The 23,621-nt window shown below is 35.6% G+C and overlaps 1 protein-coding gene across 8 annotated transcripts in view; it reads right to left on the reverse strand.

Annotated features, from left to right (window-relative positions):
- LOC108722335 (latrophilin Cirl) overlaps positions 1–23,621 on the reverse strand; it is a 470,896-nt gene that overhangs the window by 13,468 nt on the left and 433,807 nt on the right. For 5 of the 8 annotated variants that reach the window (XM_018447388.1, XM_018447385.1, XM_018447384.1 and 2 more), the window contains 10 exons: positions 11,209–11,315; positions 8,714–8,897; positions 7,911–8,089; positions 6,555–7,196; positions 4,052–4,463; positions 3,257–3,482; positions 2,998–3,163; positions 2,676–2,890; positions 2,390–2,493; positions 1,085–1,129 (listed from right to left, as the gene is read on the reverse strand). In XM_018447388.1, the coding sequence (XP_018302890.1) occupies positions 1,085–1,129; positions 2,390–2,493; positions 2,676–2,890; positions 2,998–3,163; positions 3,257–3,482; positions 4,052–4,463; positions 6,555–7,196; positions 7,911–8,089; positions 8,714–8,897; positions 11,209–11,315 (2,280 nt within the window). Of the gene's footprint in view, positions 1–1,084; positions 1,130–2,389; positions 2,494–2,675; positions 2,891–2,997; positions 3,164–3,256; positions 3,483–4,051; positions 4,464–6,554; positions 7,197–7,910; positions 8,090–8,713; positions 8,898–11,208; positions 11,316–12,008; positions 12,116–23,621 lie in introns of all 8 variants that reach the window. The other 3 variants (XM_018447387.1, XM_018447391.1, XM_018447386.1) reach the window with 2 other exon arrangements.

Here is a 23,621-nt window from a genome sequence, read left to right on the forward strand (position 1 = left end):
CATAGCATCGTGAGACACGCGAGGATTCGTCGAGAGTTTAAACATTGCGACATTATGCTGAATCGGAGTATTTATTTTTGCGAACGCGCCACTTTGAGCGTCGCCGGGATCGCGGTATTTTATCTAAACCGTTATGATTAGAGCGTGTGGCGATATAAAGGTAGGCGGATATATCTCTACGGTACTTTCACGTCTATCTACTTGTAAATCAGGCGTAATACCCGAAACTAAGGAGAATACTACATGCAGTGAATTATCGTGTCTACTCACAGGAAATGCAAGTGCCATAAATATATAATAAGTGTGTAGTTATTATACATATATATACATGTGATCGGTCGCAGTGTTACAGAAATCATACATTTACATAAAAATTTTGCAATATTGTTGTAAGAGATAACTAAAAAATACTAGAAATGTAAATCTTTGGCAAAAATGACTTTATTCAAGAGAAGAAATTAAATTATCTATCACTGAAATAAATAATAAGATTAATTGATACATATCGTATTGTCGGTCATAATTACAAAAATATATTTTTGCGATATAAATAAGCGATAAGCACGATTGAAATACTCTCAGAGATTTACAAATTATTAAATAGAGACAATACACTGTTTAAACATTTGATTAACTGAAGGAATAAAAATGTATATGGTGTCATATTTTTTGGTAATTTAATCCTTACACAAATAAAATTGTTATTCTTTTTATTTTAACGAATTAATTACTTAAAAATTCGTGAATTTTAAACACTATAAACTGCTTCGCCCTCATATATTTATTCCTTCAATTAATGTATTAGTTACAATACGCACACAAACGCTGTACTGACGTTTTAAATCGCGTTTCCTATGAGTGTTACGATATTACGTGGTGGCGAGTGTTTTGATGTATGATGTGAGAGACTAAAGTCTACAGCTACGTTCACAAAATCAGTGTAATGAGATACTTGGATAGCTTAATCGAAATGAAATAAACTAAAAAAAAAACGGGATGATCAAATGAGACGAGCGAGATGGCGATTAATGATGATGTTAACGATATGACTGGTGAGTAATAATAAAAATGGTAAATATCTTACAAGTGCGCTTGCAATTTGTTGGGAAGAGCATTCTCTTCCTTTCCACTACCAACCAACCACGCCATGCAGAAGAATGTAGAACAGTGTAGACAGAAGTGGGTAGAAGATTTAATACAAAAATGAAACAAGACAGCAGTTAGGTGATTGTTCCGGCACCATTAATTGATTATAGCTTATTCTCTGATTTGCAATGCTCGATTCGCATTACTTATTGCCGAGCACGTAGAAGCACGGCGTTTTCGCTCAACAATGGCAAGTGAAATAATTGATAATTAGTTATGTAAACAAGGAAATATTTAAACACCAGTCATCGCGAAAGATATTATCTGCAATAATCCGAATCGGGATTGCAACAAATTTTTCACTACCATCACCAAATTATTTACGTATTTTCACGATTTTATAAAAATATAGAGACTTACTTTTTTAAATAATAATTTCACACTAATACTGACTATGCCTCCGTTTACAAAATCCTTAAATTAAATATGACAATATACAGGGTGTTTTCAAAAAACGCTAAATAAATTAATATTTCTACACATTCTATATTTCATCTATAGAGTTATCTATAAAGTTTAACAATTCACAGAACAATAACCTTAAAAATTCAAAATCTATGAAATGATAACAAAAATCTGATATCCAACAGTTCGAAGAATTTCGCGTTCCGCATCATTTTTCGAACAATTTAAAATGATTAAAATTTACTCAAAATACTTTTCGATGATATTTAGCATTATTTGGTCACAAAACATAAAATTTCTAAAAAAAAATGAAATAAAACTCAAAATCCTTACGAAACAAATTTACGAATTTACAGAACAATGTATTGTAAATAAAAAATAAGCATAGAAAATTATTTCGATAGTGTTTTTTTAAATATTTAGAATAGCGCACCCTGCATATACTATATTTACGACAATTTGTGTAATCGCACGATATACTCGTGTATATCCTAGGTATCACAGCAATACAGTGGTGTGTCGAACGAACGAAATCTGCGGTCATTCCAAACATAGGACTCAAAACCAAAACCAAAAATTCAGCATGGCCGCCAAAAGATGCGTGACAACAAGATCCGCGTTCGGGAGATCTCTTTAAGCAAGTAAAGCTTGCGAACGTGTAAACCGAAAGCACCAAACAAACATCTCGATTGCTACTCTTCGATGGGAGGGTCAAATCTCGAATGTGACGGACAACGGACGCACTCGACTGGTACACGGTATATACAGTTTACAATTTATAATACTTGACTAAAAAAAAAAAAAAAAGAAACGTACTACTAAGGACCACCGTGCTTACCTTGCGCTAGCCAATCGGGAATGCTCCTTGCTTTTCATAGCCACGGTGGTGTTCGCATGTCGGCACATCATATAGATTGCCATCGATAGAAATACCAGATTTGCCTGCAAAAGATGACATTAAAATCGATCGACGTGGATAGTGTTATAAAATTGAAAAAGAAAAAAGTCACGTTAAGATACGTGATGCGAATGTCTGAAAACGAGTATCTTATATCGCCAACATTTGCACAATGATGTTTTCCTAGTAGATTGTTCAGTTAGTCGATAATGTATCGGTCAATTACCAGTATAACGAGTATCACAGGTCCGACGAAGCTGAAGATGAAATAATTATCTGCACGCAGCCAACAGTACCGATCGGTACCGTAGCTGAGTGGATCGATTATGCACGAAATTGCTACGACCAGCAGCGGTGCGCCATACGCAACCAGATAATACCATCGAAGCCGCGATTTTTCCGCTTCAAATACCTCGATCAGCATCACATATAATTGAAATCCTGTAACGTAATGTCAAAATCAATGTACAAAAAATATATAGATTATATATAAATAAAATAATAAAATATTTCAAATTATAATGTAAATAAGAGACTGGCTGAGTTACCTTCGAGGAACATCCAGGCAAATGCGCACAAGAAGAAAAAGTGCAATAAGCCGGCCACGATGCCGCAAACGATTCTCTGATTAGTTTGGCCGATACCGCAAACGAAAAGTACTTCGGCAATCAGCAGGCACACGCAGAGATTCTTGTGGATCGTCGTTCTGTCCGACTGCAAATCAGGGATCAGGGAGAGTGACAAAAAATTCCATTTCGCCGCGATTGAATGCCGATCGATCGGCGCTCGCGCAGTTATATACATTACCTTCAGTCCGCGAAATAATTGAAACGTGAGAATGGCCAGGACGAGACAGACGACGGAAATGATGCAGCCTATATACGTGATGATCTGCAGGGCAACCTGATGGGCGATGTCCAGCCTGACGGCGTGCACGTCCATCAGCACGGCGAAGTTCGTCAGGTGATTGCATTCGCACACGGTGTGAGTCTCGTTGGTCTTTTGTATCTGGCATCCCTCGTCCGACCAGGCGCTGTGGGAAATAAGGTATCGCGTGTAGAGTAGATAGTCGTTGTTCGTGTATTGTTACTTTTCCATCGGAAAACGTCAAAAACTGTGCAAGGATAGTTTCAATTTTGTTGGCTGTATATACATATATATAGAATATTTATTATATTATATAATTACATATCTACAATTCTTAAATCCATAATAGATGTACATATCATGTATATATATATATGTGTGTGCGTGTTCTTCTTATACAAAATTTATAAAAAATTATGTAATATTAAAAATAAAAAAAATTACATTAAAAAATCTTATTCTGAAATATATCAATTTTAAATAAATCTTTTTATTGAATACCAAATTTGTGTAGGATATCGAATCTCCATAACTATGTTTTAAGGAGAAAGATTGCACGGATTAAATATAATAAAAAATATACTCTTCCTATTCCCGTGAGTTGTTGCAAGTGTTGTATACAGTTCAGTGGAAACACAGGAAGAGAAAATTGAAAATGAAGAAATAAGAGAAAGACTCCTCAGCACTTTTAGTATTGTACAAAGTAGAAATAGGATCGGGCGAGGGCGAAATTACCTCAAGATGTAATCCCAGAAGACGCAAGTGGGGTTGGTGACGTTCTCGACCGCCAGATGTCTGAAATATACCCGAACGGGTTCCGAGAGCTGTATGTGCCGGCCTTTTCCCAAGGACGCCGAGATAACTTTGCTGTTGAGGAGACGGGTGGTGTTCCTTCGCGGCAGTGGCTGGGGATCGTCGTTCATGACGACGGACGGCGGCTCCGCTTGCGGCTGTAGTATCTCCTCGAGTCTGTCAAAGGCCATGAAGACCAGCCGGACGATACCGGCCTCGCTGTTGTCCAGTAAAGCGCCCCTGGTAAGTTCCACGCGATCGTTCGAGACGGTCCACCTTTGCTGGGCGGCTTCGCTCGGGAAAACTTCCAGCTCGTTGCCGATGTTGCGCGCGTCCAGTACGCGAACTTCCATCACTGTGGTGAAGACACGCACGCGATTAATTAAGCGAGTAAGTAATATCTTTTCCTTGGCGCGTTTAACGCGCTCCATGAGAATTCTAACCATGAATTCGCGGAAAATGCGAATTAAATTGCGACAAAACAGTAATTGTTGAACTTTGTACAACGAACATTTATTTTAAGTACACCGAAATTGGAGGTTGTTTCGTGAGGAACGGATCAATAAATCAACTGTTTTCTAATGGTACAAATTATATAAAGTCAGTTTTTTGCATTTCTACTTTTGTTTTCTTTTTCTTTTTTTATGTGGCTCTGCTATCTTAATATTAAACTTGTAACGCCATGTCTTTTTTCAAAACGGCACGGAATACAAAATTTTTATTGTACATATATAGCTTAATACAAAAGAAGTACTAAATATTTTAACAGGTCCAATTTAATCTTGCTAAATAGGTCCTATTAGCTTAATATGTAGATATAAACAAAAAGAAATCGGAACATATTTCATTATTTATAAATAAAGTTATACATAAAATTTTGTATGTATAGCTTTGAAATATAATTTTTAAAAATATAAAGTAAAAGCCGTTATATAACATAATTAATTTAAAAAATATAACATTTCTGCGCAGCTGAGCGTGCCATATCACAAATTGGAAATTACGATAGAAGAAAAGTAATTTTTTATTTTTTTCGTTTGTTATGTACGTAATTAAATAAAATTTAAAAAAATAATTTAATAAAAGTTTTGTTTAATTATATTGTTTAAAATCCGTTAAGAAATTTAGTTGCTCCAAATTTGCCAAGAGATTTATTTATTGTAAGAAAGAACAATGCAAATCTAAGTGTATAATAAATGACTTCATATGTGTGCGTGTCACAGTTTTCCGTGTAAAAATAACACAAAAATGTATACAAAAATGGATTTACATTTAAACGTAGTATTATAGTGTTATTTTTACACGAAAAACTAAATCACCCACACTCACGTATAAAGTCACTTATTACACACTTGGATTTTGAGTGTAGTCTTAACACGCTGTGTAATTTGCCGCGAAAGGAAAGATTAAGAATTGATCGCGGTATCAATCAGTGGCGTTGCCAGGAAGGACTTAATGCAGTTTCGATATTTCTTCTGGAAAGGAGGACGTTACACAGCGTCCGACCGGCTGTCGCTCATCAACTGCCCCTCCCCTTCTTTCCTCTGACGCTTTTTGCTCTCCGCTGTTATGCAGTTTATCAAGCGTGCATCTGATGATGCACGTACACAGCGGCTCAATCAAGCCGCGACGCACTTCCGGGAAGTAAATCAAGTCGCTCGTAATTCCATCGTCGTTTTGTAATAATAATAGCATGCGCCCGCGCCATACTCTCGTCTGGATTATAACGTAATCCGGGCGGGTACCGGAGAATTACGATGGATTCGGATCTGTATTTTATCTATACCGGAGATTACCGGGTGTTGGATGCGCGAGCAATATAAATCATTCGATCGTTTGCAACGTACGCCGAAGGCGAATGTAACGTGCGTCGTTTCCGACTTTCGGAACGCTGAAATGAAAATAGTTATTCCAGAAGAAAGACGATTCTAGTTACGTAACTCCACTGTCGCGAATTCTAGATTGTTTTTCAAAAGGAATGTAAATTGGAATTTTATTAATAACAAACTATATCGATTTACAAATTAATATTATAAATTATGTTTCAAAGATCAAGAAAATTTATAAGTTTTGAAATGTATTTTGTCTATATGTGCGTCACAATTTCCTTTGGTACAATAATTTACTTTCTTTCTTTCATATTTTAAATTTACGTTTGGCAATGTAACAGAAAGTTATAAAATAAATAAAAAGTATATTCTCTCTCTTTAGATCTTCTTTAGATTTTAAATCAAATCCCGTCTTACATTAATGGAAATTGCGAATGAGGTTCTTAAAATAATTTCGACATTATGTTCTGTAATTATCTAGGCAATTGGTTATAAGCAGAGATACCAACTTATTGAAGTTCTTAATGTCTCCTTACGTGACTTGTAAAGGATATAATAAATGCGTAGTCCGATAAAATGTTGTGTAGCAATTACCAATCATCATTAGCAGTACTCACATATGTTTTTGCCTTCATGCATAATGGTCTTCTCCTGCAGAAGCGTGTCGGCCAATAAGAAGGCGTTCTCCTCGAGACCGATCAGCAACGACGTTGCGACCCTCATCTGTTCCTGATGACTAAGATCCTTCCAGGACGCCATTTGCGCCTTGTCGAGCAGATTGCTACCGGTCCTCACTACGCCCTGGAGCAGCTCCGTGACGCTGACCTCCCTCTGATTCGAATCTTGGTAGGTCTTAATGTCCAGGGCCATCTTCTCGGCCATGTTTTTGATGATCTTTGTAGTGATCATCATGTCGCCGCCGTACAAACCGCGGCTGTTGTTTGTGACTTGCGAGAGCTCCCTGCTGATGCCGAGAATCACGTCACCGTCCGTCACACGGTTTTCCAGGGTGGTCAGCCAGACAGATCGACACTCGCTCAGATCTGGATTGTCGCGATGCCAGAAAGCGGATTCTCCGCGGGCCAGACATCGCCATCTGGCCAGACCATTGGCACCGCCGGGGCAGCTTTGTACGGCCACGTCGCCGGCTCTGGTCGTGTTCCAGGACAGGTTCCTGGCTACTACCGGAGGACACACTTGTCTGTAGTCATACCACGGGCTTCCGTTCGAAGTGGACTCCGGATACAGCGTGCTAGGTACTGTAACAGTATGATTCAATCAGTATGACCGCCTTAAGTGGTCGCCTAAGCTAACGACTGCAGTTAACGGCTCGGCGTTAATGCGAAACCGTCGCAGCGTCTTCGGGGACGCAGTTCCGAGTGCAACGACGCTCGAAAATGGAATTTTGGTTATCCCTAGGGGATCTTAATGCTTTGTCGCGATCGAACCAGAATTTAAATGTACCATTTACTCGCCGATTTATAGACTACTAACAAGAATGTGTTTATTGTACAATGACAAAAGCAAACAATAACTAAAACTACAACAGATATTGACGACCTGCCTTTAGACTGTTACCATCACAATAGCTATAATGCTTTGATCATCTATTATGCTTAGGCTCTGATACGAGCGGCTTATCCTCAAAGTCAATTCATAGATCTATAACCGGGAACAAGACATATTGTAGCTTAATTGTTACTGTGTAAAAGCGTTACCATTGTTATCAGTATAAGATTGTCCCACATAATCGGCTAATTGGTTATCGACAAAGAAATTTCAGAGGATCTCTAGATTCTAAGAATTGTCTATATTCGAAGACATGTAAAACGATTTTATAAAAACATCATATATCAAAATGACATTATTTAGTTCTACTGAGATATCAATATTAATGGTTACAAATGGCGCGTCTAATGTTATTATATAATGGCGTTAACTAATGTTTCCCTAAAAAGAAGAGAAAATCTTACCGGTGGTCCTTCGGCTGGTTCTCCAAGGAGCGAAGGTAGATGTTGTCGTGGCTTGAGTGGTCTCAAACATAATCGGCGGCATTGCCGGGCCATTCGCCGGAGAACCATTCGCAGGAGGTATTAAGTCCTGATCTTCCTCATCGACTTCGATGTCGGCAGAGGACCTTGTTGACGTAGAACTGAAAATGGAAGGGTCTCATTATTATCGATGGTTCTCGTACACACCGAACTTTATGATGTAGATCATGCTTGATATAAATTAATGACGTCAAAGAAAATATTTGTTTTCGTTATACAGACAGTGATTGAAGGAAATTAATAGCCAACGCGCAAAATAATATGCAGAGGGAAAACTTTGTTTCAACATTTTCGTTCTGTTATATTTTTATGCGTACACATGATAAATACTACACTAAGCAATGTTTAATATGTAAATTTGATTTCAAATTAAAGTCTGAAATACTTGGCTTTTAATCTTCTGGAACTGGTGAACCTATTAAATACTACTCAATTATAAATCTCTATTAAAAGTGTGTGTGTCAAAGTTTAATTTTCTTTATGTTACGTTTGTAAATTGAATTATTTTTATTAAAATATACTTAATATTTTTATTCTTTTTTTATATACGAGTTATGTCACTTTGATTCTTTGAATTTAATTTAGTGCTTTTTAATTAACATAAGTTAAGTGGGTCTTATAGACTTAACGTCAGTAATCTGTGTTACAAATTTTAGCGTCAAATCCGGAGGGTTAACTAATCGAGTCACATATTTCAGACTTTTATGTTTACGTAGCCCACTGACCTCGCCGGCGTCGTTATCGGCATTGCTGGGGTGGACGGCGCCGGTGGCTGCTGGTGTGGCTGTTGTGCCGGTGTCGTAATCCTCGAGGGAGGCCTGACAGTCGGCTTAGCGGTGCTCCAGACACTCGGCTGCGAAGTTATGAACCACGGCGGACTCGGCCGAGATGTCGTCGTGGTAGTGGCCGCTGCGAATATTTCGTCAAGATCGCTTTAATGAGGACGGGAAAACAGGCAGTATTTTAGGAAGGAGCTTTAGCAGAAGAGGAAAGGGGATCAGGCAGTTCGTCTACGAGCTTATTGGATTCGAAGACTGAGTATAATTAAGAAGGAAAGCGATTTCAGGGGTGCGGGATATTTAAAGCTTTCGAGAGGTCTCTTCGGCTCAGGAATATCGAAGTGTTCCCTCTTCTCTCTTTTACTCCCCATCTCTCTCTCTCTCTCTCTCTCTCTCTCTCTCTCTCCTTTTTCCCCTCAGATTGATATGATGGGAAGTTTATACACCACGTCGAATTTATATTAGACTCTTGTTAATCATTCGATAGAGTTTGAACGAACTGTCTGTACTTTGCGTATATTCCCGGTAGACCGAAGGGAATGAGATATCCGGGGTTCGGAAATACCGAGGTACTCTCATCTCTGTTTTTCTTGGCTCGCTACGTTGGAAGGAGCTTATCTACTGTATCGGATTTATATCAGATTTTTGTTAATCGTAATTATTCGATAGAGCGCTTGAATAAATCTCCTTTCGAAAACATTGAATATAAATATGATAAATATAATAAATAATATTTGAACAATATTTGAATTTTATTAGAATATTTGATGCGCTTGACTGATCGAACTAGTTTTGCAGATATAAAATAATATTCTGATAAAATATAATTAGTAAAATAAGACTTTTAAAAAGAAATAATGCAAAAGAGACATGATAATTTTCAGATTATAACAACTTTGCAATTTTATTAAAATTAAAATTTTAAGTAAAAAATAAAAATATTATATGAGAACAAATAACAAACATACAAAAAATTTTTCAATTCAAAGAGAGAGAAAGATTAGGCCATGATATTCTTACACGTATTTTGATGTTTTAAAACCGAATCCGAAGTCCAAATTGTTCCATCAAGTTACAATTTTTTTCTATCGACGGATAGTTCGATTTTTCGTATTTAACCTACTAACTTGCATATTAATTTTAGAAACTTGCATATTATCATTGAACTTACTTTCATCTCATTTACCTCAGCTTGTATATTAAAAACCAGGTCACAAATAGCTCTAAAAGTATTGAAAAATTGAATTATTGATAAAAAAATTATGATGTGATAGAGCAATTTTAAGAATACCATGGACTAGTTTCTAGATAAAATATTAAATTTTGCTTCGTGTGCCTATGTAATTACTAAGTAAGTTTTCATTAAAGTTATCTCGTCTATGAAAAATCTGTTATTTTTTCCAACATCAAAGACAAAAAAATTTTCAGCTCTTTTTTCAAAAATAGTCTCGAGTTTTATAATTGCTGAGAGAATACTATGAATAAAAATTAAACACTCTGCCAGTATAATATAAATCGTTCAAAAGACACGCGAATAAGATATTCAAACGGTCAAAGAATAGATAGGTAGAGAAAAAGAGAGACAGAGCACAAAAGATTAGACTGCACAGTGCACAGCTCCATATCGTGACTAGATCTAGCCGTGAAGGGGAAAACGATCTTTAACCCAAGATGGCGACGACAGTTAATTCCAGAACGGGATGGTCCACGTATTTCGCGGTACTATCTCTATAGAGGTCATCTTTATTGTCCGAAAGGGTTTGCGATAAGGTAAAATACCAAACGTCGCCGATATTCGTTACGATAATCGCGCATGTAAAGATAAGACGCTCACGTGCAAATCGAAAAGAGAAGAGGAATCGGTTTTACTTCTTCCACGTTGGAAACTACAAAGATCCTGTTCACTAATATATATTGATAGCGTAGAACTGGAACCCGATCTGATGAACACGAGATCGCGAGACACATGAAAGCAACGATGGAAGGCAAATAGGAAAGGCGAAGAGGATTATTTAGGTATCATTATTAGAAAGTAACAACATATTGATAGGAAAGAAAACAAGTTGATATTTGCATTTAATATATATCATATATTTAACATTATATTAAAATGATTTAAATGTTTAAATATTATTTTAATGATTTTACTGGATATTGATTAAATCAATTATGCTGATTGCTAATTACATTAATACAAAAATTCAAAGAAAAAACGTTAATAATAAATAGTGTAAAGAAATTAGTTTAAAAGAAATGTATATTTCAAATAAATTGTCAAAATTTATTTTTCAAATTGCATTTATCTCAAAAATAATTTTTGCTATTTATACTTTTAAAAACATTTATGATTTACAAGTTTTGTGGAATTTTCTGTAAAGTTCAATAACATTAAAAAAAATCACAAGATAAAACTGGCGTATAAATGGAAGAGCTTTACTTACCGGATACGCATCGATAATGCGCTTCGAGATATTTGTGTGTATTCGGGCAAGGATCGCCGAATTGCAGCGTAGACGCAACGATGCTGCAGTTCTGCTGGTCGTTGCACCTGCACGGGGATTCGACTCGCGTTTAACAAAATGACTGTGGTACACCCTTACCACGTGTACCGCCATGGATCCAGCCCTGTTTCTTTCGTTTCCTCGATAGATGGGAAAAAAGAGCAATGCTCTTGGAGAGAAACTTTTTCGCCGAAATTCGTCCATTCAACTCGTATTCTTTTATTGAAGCCTAACAACCTTAGCAAGTTTAGCTTGTGGATATTTTTATTTTTAATTCTTGACATTTTCTTCATGATTCATTCATTTCGAAGAAAAATACTTGTAAAATATTAGTTGTTTAATCGTTATTATTTTTCAATATTAGAAGATTGTAAATATAAATGATTGTAAATTATAAAAAATAAATCAATCAGACAAAATTATGTAGTAAAAAATTGAATTAACTAGAAATAAAGAAAAATTTGATTTTTTCCAACATCAAATAAAATTATAAAACAAAGGTAATAAAAAGTTATTCATGAAAGAAAAAAAATTTTTAAGGTGCATAACGTCTGGGCATATTGCTTAACACCCATGATCAGATCACAAGACGAAATAAATCCTCCTTGCTCTTCAAATTACAATTCCAAGATTATGAGGCTCTTTCGCAGCACGTGAACGAAAGACGAATCCCTTGAGGTTTCTCGCGTAAATCCGCAGTCGCGCAAAAACGACATCAGAATAGAAAAATGTGAACCAACCTAAGCACTGGTAGTGAGCCTCGATGTACTTTCCGGTTCCAGGACAAGGGTCTTCCTCGAAAACGTCGCTGCGTACGTCCACCGAACAGGAATTACGATGATTGCACCTGCAATCGTCACGTGTGCGAAAATGTCACCCAGCGGAACGACTTTACAGAGACTTCCAAATTCTTCGCAAAATCACTAGCTGAGAATCAGGTGAGCACGACGATCCCGCGCGTATTACTATTTCGAGAATTGCATGAGTTTGACTCTCTTTAACAAATCTTTTTTAATATTCAACAAAATATTTATGATATTTTGCTTAGTAATATTTTATAATTTAATATACAAAATTTTGAAAGATATATAATCGGTAGTAATTAAATTAGAAAATTTTTTTCGCTTTTATAAAATTCACAAAGGATTTCACTGCATTTAAAGGATAAACTTGATACACATTTTAGTAGCAAGTGATAATCGATTTACAAAATGTATTAAATCATTTTACATTTTTCGAGCATTTTCAAAAATTTTCGTTCGAAGAACAAAAGCAATTTGTTAGTCTCACTGCAATTTCGGAACAAAAGCTCGGCTCTCCCGTTCGCGGAGCTTCGTTGCATCCGTTATATCACGGTTGTTCGCGTATATGTGTGTTAGTGTGTGACAGTAGGACAATGGGTTAGTAATGACACGTTCGCAGTTTCAGACATAAGCACAAGTTAGGCGCTCGAGGTAAGACATACGAGGATTCTAGTCCCAGATCCGGACAAACGAACGTATGTGTGCATGAGAGAGTACGTATATAGAAGTGTGTCAGCACCGAATTACAGAACCCGCCCACAATATCCCACGGTGTATATATACAAAGATTAACCGCATGCAGAGAATGTTCCTCCATTTCGAATGTGGACGAATTATTTGCGCAGCTTGAGTTTGCGGCAAATTATAAATCGATATATTTATATAAATTCGTATCACTTGATTTTTACATGCGGTAACAATTCATTTCTAGATAATGACCGCGGTAATGAGATCTGGGTTTCTTTATTCAACTAAATTAACATTCATAATGAAACTAACGTTGTTGCGTTAAAACCGATTCGCCGATTCGTTTGAGTGTGCTTCGCCGACTGAAAAGATAACACGGATCTTTTTTTCGCAGAACTTTCCGTTAATTTAGTTTTGCGTTTGTTAAATCTTTCTCTCTCTCATGGCGTATTCTCGTTCACGTTAACAGGGAGAATAATCATGGCGAATTTTACCCGCGTGACAAAGTAAATTTTTCTCGTGCACGCGAAATCGCGACACTTTAAAGGACAAAGCGGGGCGGCTCGTCGGCGATCGTTAGGTCGCGGAATTATTCTCTTCCGAGAGAATCTCGGCAATTCACCGCCGCGTTCTCGCTGTAACTACGGGACTTGAAAATATTTAGTATCGCAGTATTGTCGTAATAAACTTTCCACCCCGCCGAACTGCCGAGCACGCTTGACATGATTTCTCTCCGTTAAAGATTTCCTCGTTGACGGATTTTCAAAGAGGGACTCTCTCGAAAATTTTCCTGCAAAGTACAATAAGGACGGACAGAGTGTTTCATCTCAAGACGAAGGTTTCAGTTAACGTCAAGTACATTTCCGTTCGATATAAATACCGGCTAATTTTTTAAAAATTTGCATAAAGTATAACTTAATAATCGCCCGGCAGACAATTTATTTTATTACAGTATTCTATGTGTTTTGTGTGTGTAGTTATATGAAGAAATCTAAATCGTTCCTGACCTATCGCATTTCTTTAAATGGAATCTACATAGTTCCATACAAAAATTTTTGCTTGAATTATAAAATTATATTGTTAAATATAAATATTTTACTGAACCGATTCATATGTATATATTCACATGTATTTTCACACGTAAAGTATATAAATTTCCAATTTCAATTACTTTTTTGTAAAAACTATACATCTGATCCCTAATCCATTTTATTTGTTAGGAGCGTGATAACACAGAAGTATTACTGTTAAACTTCAATGAACGATTAATTAAAGGAAAATTAGATAATTAAAATGCTTCTTTATTCAATTATGCGGCTCCATCCATTCATAAAACTAAGCATAAAAGTATTTTATATCGAAAAATAGAGGCCATAGTTTACCTCTATGCATAAAAGTCTAAACATTTTATTTGCACCTTTGCTTAATCCACCAAAGTAGTATTCTAAGATAGTACGTGTGAGCTTTGCACCTACAGCTTGTTTATCGCGACGCGACTCGACGATCGTTACGCTTGTTTTAATGGTCCGTTCGCTAGTCCGATCCAGTCCGATCGAGATTACCCAGTGGACGTAAAGGTTGTCGTTGCACAAGTGCAATATCATTCGGCGAAACTGAGATTTAACGCAACAATTTTACGAGAGCGCGATGTAATGCGATACTTCATTCGCAAGTGCGACTGGCGTCGTCGAAATTAAATTATCCTGCTTTGATCCGTGAACGCTGGAAAATTGCCGCGTAATAAACGTTATTTTTTTTAAGCTGTTGAATGAAATTAGGACAGATCCGTGCTCAGTAAATTGCGACTAATTCAATATTAACATTAACTCTACTGTTCTGTTTAAAGTGAAATTTTGTTTTTCAATTAAAATGAAAAACATTCCGAGATTTATAATATATATCTATATATCTCGGAATTTTTTTATTTTAATTAGCTGAAAAACTTAATCCTCTTTTATTATTGTATCATTACATCATTCAAGTTAAGCAGATCGAAAAACTCTTAAAAAATAAAAAAAATTATAAAAAATAAATTTTATATTAACAGAGGAAATCATCAAATATCAGAGAGAAAAAAAATTTTTTTAAATAAAATATTAGAAAAAAATAAATTTTGAAATAAATACATTTTTTTCATCTAGAACCGAACAAAGCAGCAGGATTTAAAAAATGCATTTGTACTGATTTTTTTAAATTTTAAAATTGAAAGTCACTAAAGAATATCTTTGGAGTATTCGATGGCAAAAATTTATTTGAAGCATTTTACTTTTCAATAAATATTTTAAATATTTAAAATGAATGTAACAGTAGATGACTCTTTTTTTCTATCGATTTTAATCCATGTAATATTTGCGCGCAAGAGCCGTTTGCGTAGCAATCATTGTTTGCGTTGGTCGTGTTTATAGTCGCTTTCCAAAATTCTTGCCGACAACGCCGCGAGCAACAAGTCGAAAGCGAGTCAAGAGCGAATCGAAAGCGAGTCCAAAGGCAAGTATATCGGTGTTTCGACACGTAAACAATTGATTCATTGTCAGTTGAACGGTGGTCTAACATATTTTTCTACATTCGCGAGGTGCATTATTCGCGAATGTCGCGAGTGCCGAACGAAGTTAAGCACGTATCACACTATGCATTGCAGATTGAGAATTATGAATTGAAGATTAGAATTCAACCAATCAGAAGGAAACGAATTGAAATGAAAATAATCTAACTGGTTAATTTCTAATCTCTGATTCGCAATCAGGGATTAGCATTTCCTCAATCTCCAATACGTAGTGTAAAACCATATCAGACTAGAGCTTGAGATTGAGATTAAATTTGACCAGTCAAAGAGTAAAGGTTATTAAACTTAATATTAGTTTTCTTTCTTCTGATTGGTTAATTTCAATCTCAATCTCAATTTCTAATCTGATACGGGCTTAACATGGTGTTAACAGACCGCCGTTTGGCGTTCCGGTCGATCCACTCGCAGCGGATCTGGATTCTGGAACGAACGAGTATCTAGGGTCGGCATTCATATAGTTCGTTTTTATTTCAAGATTGCGGTTAGGTATATCATATGGCGAATTCGATTGACTGCATTAGTGTGCACTAGTACATAGCCGTTGCACACTAATTTAATTTGAGTGTGAAAGTGAAATGCAAATTTCGAATTATAAGATACAAGGCATATTTTACGAACAGCACAATATATGATCAGTATAAGTATATTAAAGATTACGCGGTTTAACCCGTTGCTATAATATTTATACTAAATGCACTTTTTTACGTCAATTTATGTACGACGATAGTACGCACTAGTGCATCCAATTCGCTAACTCGAGAGTAATCACCTGATTTTTTTTTGCCTCAATTAAAATCACTCTCACTAATAGCATATTATATATTATTGTTTTCCGATTTATTAGTGTTTAAGAATATTATGAATATGATTTTAATTACAATTTTAAAAAAAAAAGTAAGTAGAGAAACCAAACAAATATTAAATGGAATAAACATGTTAAATATTTGTTATAGCAGTATTTATAACAAAAAATAAAGAGATAAAAAATATAAAGATTTTAATTAATATAACGTTTTTTATCACAGGTTTTCGACGAAATTAATTTATTTAAAGATACATAAAAAATAATTAATAAAAAAGAAAAAACATGTTAAAGTTTAAACAATATTTCACAATTCACATTTTTTCGCTGCTGATATATAAAAATATCAGGTGACCGTTCCCGGATTAATATATAGATACATTATGTATTTATTTTATAACTGAGATATTAAGTAATGTCTTCTAATACGGCTTTGTGATTGATTTATGACATTTTAAGACTGTACTTAAGACCGTCTTAAATATAAGAACGAACTATAAATACCGGCCTAGGTGTCTCATTTGTCGAGAGAGATGCCATAAAGCTCAATATTGTGCACATTAGGAGCTTTATATCGAGTGTGTCTGGAAGCATCGACCAGCGTCAGAGGATCATTGCTGGACAATTAATCGAGACAAGGGATTGCTGGCTCTGCTGCGACATTCGATAAGCAGTGAGTGAATTTATATTATAATTATAAGCTCTTTATTCTGTACTTTGTTGAATAAAATAATGGAATTCATTAAAAAAGAAGAAGCAAAATCCAATACTTTGCTCGATATTTTGTTAATTCTCTTCTGGTTTTTATCACTTCCTTTTTCAAGAAAATGTAATAAATTGAGAGTGCTTTGTATGACCAAAGCTGTAAGATTTGTTCGTTATTTTAATTCTCTGCTATTGATACTAACAAGAAACAAAGTTCCTTTAGCTGAGATAGAAAAGAATTAAAAATCTGAAGGAGGATAATAGTTTTATCATTACCACCAATATAATATTATCAGGATTAATTTCTTAACATTTTGATTTTTACAAAACATCGAACAATATTGAGTGATAAACCTTAGTGATTATTACATTTTTGTACTTTTCGTGTTCAGGAATTTCTCGTGCTCTCGGAATATTTCGGAGAAACGGCGCTCGGCATGATGATATTTTGGTGTGAGGCGTCTTCCCAGCGTTATCTTCTGCTTGTTATTTCGGGATTATGAGTTTCCGCAGGGCTTTTTGCATACGCCAAGCACTAAAAGTACGTTCGCGAAATTCGATCAAGTGTCAGGCGGATGACACGTCGTATAACACGGTGTAATTCCGAAATCCCCGGGACAGCAGAAATTTACAGACGCTTTCCCGTAGTGACGGACGGCGCGGGTTATTTTGCCGGAAGAGTCATCGGAAAATCAATCGCGAACAAACGAAATGACGAAATTCTTATCGTTCTAGCGAGAGAATCGAACACTGTCGATATGTTGTCACAGTTCAGACAAAGTATCGACAGAACGCAAAGTTCCGCGTTCCTGATGTAATTGGGTCCGTTCGAGATTAGTTCGTTACAATGGGAATAACGATTTCAATTATTAGGCGGTTGTGTCGCCAATAATAGTTACCGAATTGCAGTATTTTGTTTCTGCGTTATTGACGCGTGAATAGCTCTTTCGAGCGTGGTAGCGAATCTCGTCTATTTTGCTCAGTGAATTTGTGTCAATGATAAGAAAAGGATCGACAGCGAGATTAACAACGCGATTAAAGCCGCAGTAATAAATATATCTATGTTGTAATTATGATTATATTAATGCATCGAGCAGTGTTGCATTGTAATTATTCATACGATTCGCATAACAGTTTCCAATATCGTGACATAAATGTGGTCGCGTTATCGGCGGCGTTTCATCAACAATCGAAATTACAGTGTAGCCAATTATAACGCACTGGCGCTTTTATTTGTTTAACAGGATGTGTCGCTATCTTTTTTTCAATGCTAAGTGATAACATCCATTTCTGATAACGGAGTTTCCACGATAACAGCATTCAGTCTTTCGTTAAGCATTGAATTTAAATTAAGTATTTGTCTTAAACGCGCGACTACACCAGTGAAATAAAGTCGAGGAGTCCGCAGCCGACAAAAATAGTCGAATAATTGAGATGTGAAAAGTTATCGTTATTATTAAAACATTGTCTCTGCTCTTAATCTTAGATCCAATTTTCTCCAATTTTACCGTGAGTACTCGGTTAGTTCTAATTTTAAACGAATATAAAGATTGTATACTTTAATTTCGTAGAGAAGTAATTTTCTTTCCGAACTAAATGCTGACTGATTATTTGGAAAAGATGTTTATAGAAGAAATTGACAAGTTAATGATGTTTATTAAGCTCTTTCTATACGTTAATTTTTATAATTTTTATACGTTAACAATTAACGTAACTATTTTCGTATATATTTTTAACTTATCGAAGAGAAACGTATATTTTTTTAAATAAAATTATTTTAATGCGATACGTATTCAAAATTTTAAGAATCAAAAAGATTCATGCGAATACATACTTTTTGTATCGAAGGTTCATTATTCAATTATATAAACGAACATCTTATCATTTATGCAATTTAATTTTGTGAGCAAATTATATGATTGATTAATCTAACTATTGAATTCGTAATGTCAAATTATACCCAATTTGAGTTATTTTTAATCATTAATTCTATTTATATTCGCCACTGCTTCTCATTACATCGTTAATTTAACTAATAATGGCGTTAAAAATAATGGCGTTTATTATTTACTAAATGCATATATTAATATGGACGTAGTTTACTTTGAAACTAATCATAGAAATGGATTGATTTGCATTTTGATACACATGAAAATTAAAAAATTGATATTTATAATAATATAGACACAAAATTTTCTCAAAACAAGATCAAAACAATCATCAATTTCGCGAATTCGGAACGGCTGTTGGATATTTCTGTCGGTCTAGGTCTCTCTCTCTCTCTCTTTCTCTTTTTTCTTATGCTCGCCCACACCCTTCTATCTGATTCCATCCCCATCGTCAGGTATCGTCCGGCTTGTACGGCGGAGTATAACGAGGGTAAACGTAATTTCAGACGGTAAACTACGAGCGAGCACGAAAAATCGCCATTTCGCGGATGTTGCGCCGTTTATTATTAAGGCAGACCCTCTCTCTCTCCCGCCCCACGGTTACCCGCCCTGTTCGCTTTGTCTTTCTTTTTTTGACGTGCATACACAAACATACTTGCCAGTAGCCCCGCTATAATGATCGATTCGATGGTGATTCAGCACTTTTCCCCGCGGCGTTCGCGGTTAATACCAGCTCGACGGGGTTCTGTTGTACGATATTATTATTCGTCTGCTGATTCATCGCGACATTTCTGTCCACTGCATGAATAAAAGTAGGTAACTCTAAGTTGCGTACGAAACAAATATTTCCAACCTTGTTCATATACAATCTTCAATTGTAACATTTTTCTAAGAAATCACATTGATGAAAACTCTATCTTGCTTGTATAAAATTTTTTAGCTGTTTTTCATTTTTATTCTATTTAAGTTAAACCGTGCACTGAACCAAAACTGTACGTAAATACAATAAAATATTCATTGAATTATGAAAAAATAATGAAAATTGGTCGAATAAATTCTCATAATGATTTAGATTATAAAACTACCTATTCCTAGAATTCATTGCAAGAATGAATATATAGTTGTATAAATGAATCCAGTTATCGTATCAACGAATTAACTACATTAAGTTGGATATTAAGTCGGACATTGGTTAACGATCATTCGTTGAACCAAAAATGAACAAAATTTTTTTTCAGTGTGCTTTTCTTGTCATCTTAGCGAAGTATTCAACACTAACTTAACCAACATCCGTCTATAAATTTATAACAATGAGTGTGAAAAATCACATACATAATTTTAATGGTTTTGTCGATTATCCAAGGAAATTGAATTTCTTTCTTTGTTATTGTCGCAAAAACTTTGAAACCTACTTGGATGCATATACGTATCCACGGCAACGAATGGATTAATCGCGCACATAATCCGCGAGTAAAAGCGCTCGGTCGCGTAAGCGGAGCTTAAAAGCGCTCCGCGTGTCGTCGGTAATCCCCGCGATTTAACGAGGCGCGTGTTTGCAAACTATGCTGCATTGTATATCTACGTGCATCTTGCGGGACGCAAGTCGCCTCGTACTTCGTGCTCCACCAGTAAGAAACTTGTCGCCCGGTAAGCGAACTACGAACCATCCCGATGGGAAAGCCCCCGTAAACTGGAATCGTGTGCATCGCACATGGACTAAACTGCGACCCGAAACTGCGCCATTAGGATGCTCCTAAAACGGCATTTCTGGTACCTATCGCTGATACGTGACGAACATAATTTGCGGATTAAAAGTTTTGTCGTGAGAGAATAAATCGGCAAATCCATATAATTTAAAGACTGTACTTGTTATTTATATATATATAGTTATTTACTATACATGTTTAATGTTGATTTTTACAAATGTAGATTAACTTTAATCTCGGTTTAATTTATTCATCATTTTTTTCTAATTCTTAGAATTAGAAAAAAGTAAAAAATAAGTTAACCCGAGATTAAAGTTAATCTACATCTGTTAAAATAGATATAAGAAAAATTTTTATTAGCAGAAGGGTTAACGAATTCTACGATATCATTACCATATTTGTAAAAAACAACATTCATATTTAATTGTAAAGTATTTATAATCCGGACAAAGAATTCGGCGCGCAGTTCGAAAGACTACTAATATGATATATATGCAAGTACATATATATTATATATAGTAATTTAAGATTGAATTATTTAAGCATTAAAAGATCCAGCGTCGACCATTATAGGCATTTTAATTTCTAGTATTGATTGTGTTCTCACATAAACGGTCTAAAATAAAGATTATTGTAAAGTATTCAGTTGCTTTGGAAAAGTACAAATAGATCATATAAATATATGAATAAAATATGAATAAAATATGAATAAAATCGCGTGCGACAAGAAGAGACATTTATATAAAATTAATTATAGATTTTGTCGACAATGTTTATTGACTTGATTTATATTTGAATATGGTATATGAGCCGACATCATAAAAACTTCGTAAACTTTCTTAAATTTTCCAAATTAAATCTCTAATCGCTTGTGATCAAAATCCAGCTGTTAACCGCCAGATTCACGTGTAGCGCGAACGAAGGAACGCGATCTCATACTGTAACGCGAACCGACGCGACGCCTGCTATACGGTATCGCACGAAAAAAGGAAGCCGAAGAGTTTTCCGTTTCAGGGCAAACGAACGAGCGAAAAGAAGAGCGACCGAGTCGAGTGACTTTTTAATCGTCGTAGGAATGTCTTTGTGCCAGCGAAACCTCTCTGTCACTGGCGCAGATTTCGAAAGGACGTGTCGCGCCTGAAACTCGACGATGGCGCGTGTAGCGGGTAGTGAACATGTAGAAAAAAAGCAATGAGGGCGATATAGAGCCGAGGGTGAACGGTTTCGCCGAAAGAACAAAAACGAGAAAAGAAGCGGGGGCGTTTGCTTTGATGCTTATAAACGCTAGAGTCACAACCGCGACGCGAGTCAAGTCGAGTGATAGCATCGATATTGATGATGATGTCGCTTGAGATATCGAATATCCGCGAATATCAAATCCTTCGCGAATTATTGCTGCGTCAGATCAGCAGCGCGAAAATGTCGCGATAGGTGATCGAATGAACAATTAAATTGCTTGTTGTAACAATTCTTTGAGATTTTGTAATTTACTTTCGACGATTTTGCTAATCTCAACTGCTTACACAAAATCCAACTGCAAGAAATCTGACATTTTGTTTTTAATTTAAAAGTAATGAAGCGTTGAATTAAAACTTGTTTTGTGAAATAATTTCGATGTAATTAAATTTTATCGCTTAGTACAATTAAATTTTATCGTTCTGTTTTATTTTTGTTCGCGGTTTAATATATTTATAGTGAATCCATCTCTATCTCTCATCCATGTTTTATCCGTTCGGAAAACTGCAAGTAAGTTTCACTTTGAGGGTAATTGTCGGGTCTACGAGCGCGGAAAGAGGGGGTTGGAAGAGGGCGAGCATGGCGACCGAGCGGGGCACAAACACGATCGGCGATGCGCGCCTGCTGAAATTGGAAATTAATCGGTTTTGCGTTGTTCGCGAGGGTGTACTCTTCGTATGCGTACACTGGCATTTCGTTGAACGAACGAGCAAGCGAGCACGGCTTCGTTCATTTACGCTTCGATAAATCGAAGCGCCCGGGCGCGATTTCGTCGCGGAGCTGTCTAGCGATTTTCGGTGTTTTTAGTGTTTAACGTTACGAGTATGCGCGTTTCGTTCGCTCGTGCCAGGATAAATCGAAACGCGATCGCCCGTCCGACCCGTTTCTACCGACCGATTTTTAGTGTTTTTGGTGTTTAACGTTCTCGTGTGTGACGATATTCTAGCTCGTAGATAGCTCTATTTCGTACACATAAAGCTTGGCGATTGATGTCACAGTCAAACGGATATGAAGATGATAGCGATTTTATCACAATTTTTAAAGCGCGACGCATTGCGACGATATTCATACTGTGATAAAAAAATATTTGAGTTAAAAATAATTTTTCAATGTTGATAAGAAAATTGGTTTTAAATTCATCAAAAGATTCTTATTTGGAAGAAAGTGCGATTGGTCAGGAATACGTTATACATATAATAGGAATACGATAATTTACCTACGTGATTAATACGTAAGATAACAATCAATGTATACAATTTAAAATGATTATTTTAAATTTCGCTCCATCGAGAAATAAAAATTAAATTATAATTAAATTAAATGTTATAAAAATTTTTTTAATGTAAAATGTTTTATTTAAATAAAATATGTAAAATTTTATTATCAAAATATTATTAAGTCGATATTTGAGACGGTTAGTTTAAATATCATTTTTATGAAAAAAAATTTTTTAATAGATTTTTCTTTAAATAAGAATAAAAAAAATACACGAACGCGTTGAATGAGGCTGCCTTATAAAGATTCAACATCGTCTCTTATGATTATTAACAAACAATCTATCACGTTATTTAAGATTGATAGGAATCGCGAACATAAAAGCGGACGAATGCCGACGAAAAAGCCTCTTTCCTTACTAGGAATTTCCCGCAGGACAATTCCTTCAATAGACGAGATTCTGCGCGGGTTTGCACAACGGGTAGCCAAAAAGAAGGGCGAAAAGACACAACACAGGAGCATCTCTCCTTGGCATTCCGGGCGGCAAGAGAAAAAGGAAGGATCCATGGCAGCACACGTTGTTCTGTCTTATATATACACATATATACGTATATTTTTTAAATAAGACAAAGCTTATACGTGTACCTGTAACGGTAGCCATGCGCAGAGAAATCTTGACACAAAATTGCAAAGACAAATCCTACATTTATCTAAGATAAACATAAGATTAAAAATGACAGAATTTTT

This window comes from Mycetomoellerius zeteki, unplaced genomic scaffold (genome assembly GCF_001594055.1).
Source record: "Mycetomoellerius zeteki isolate Tzet28-1 unplaced genomic scaffold, Tzet1.0 scaffold20, whole genome shotgun sequence".
In the NCBI taxonomy this organism is placed as follows: Eukaryota; Metazoa; Arthropoda; class Insecta; order Hymenoptera; family Formicidae; genus Mycetomoellerius; species Mycetomoellerius zeteki.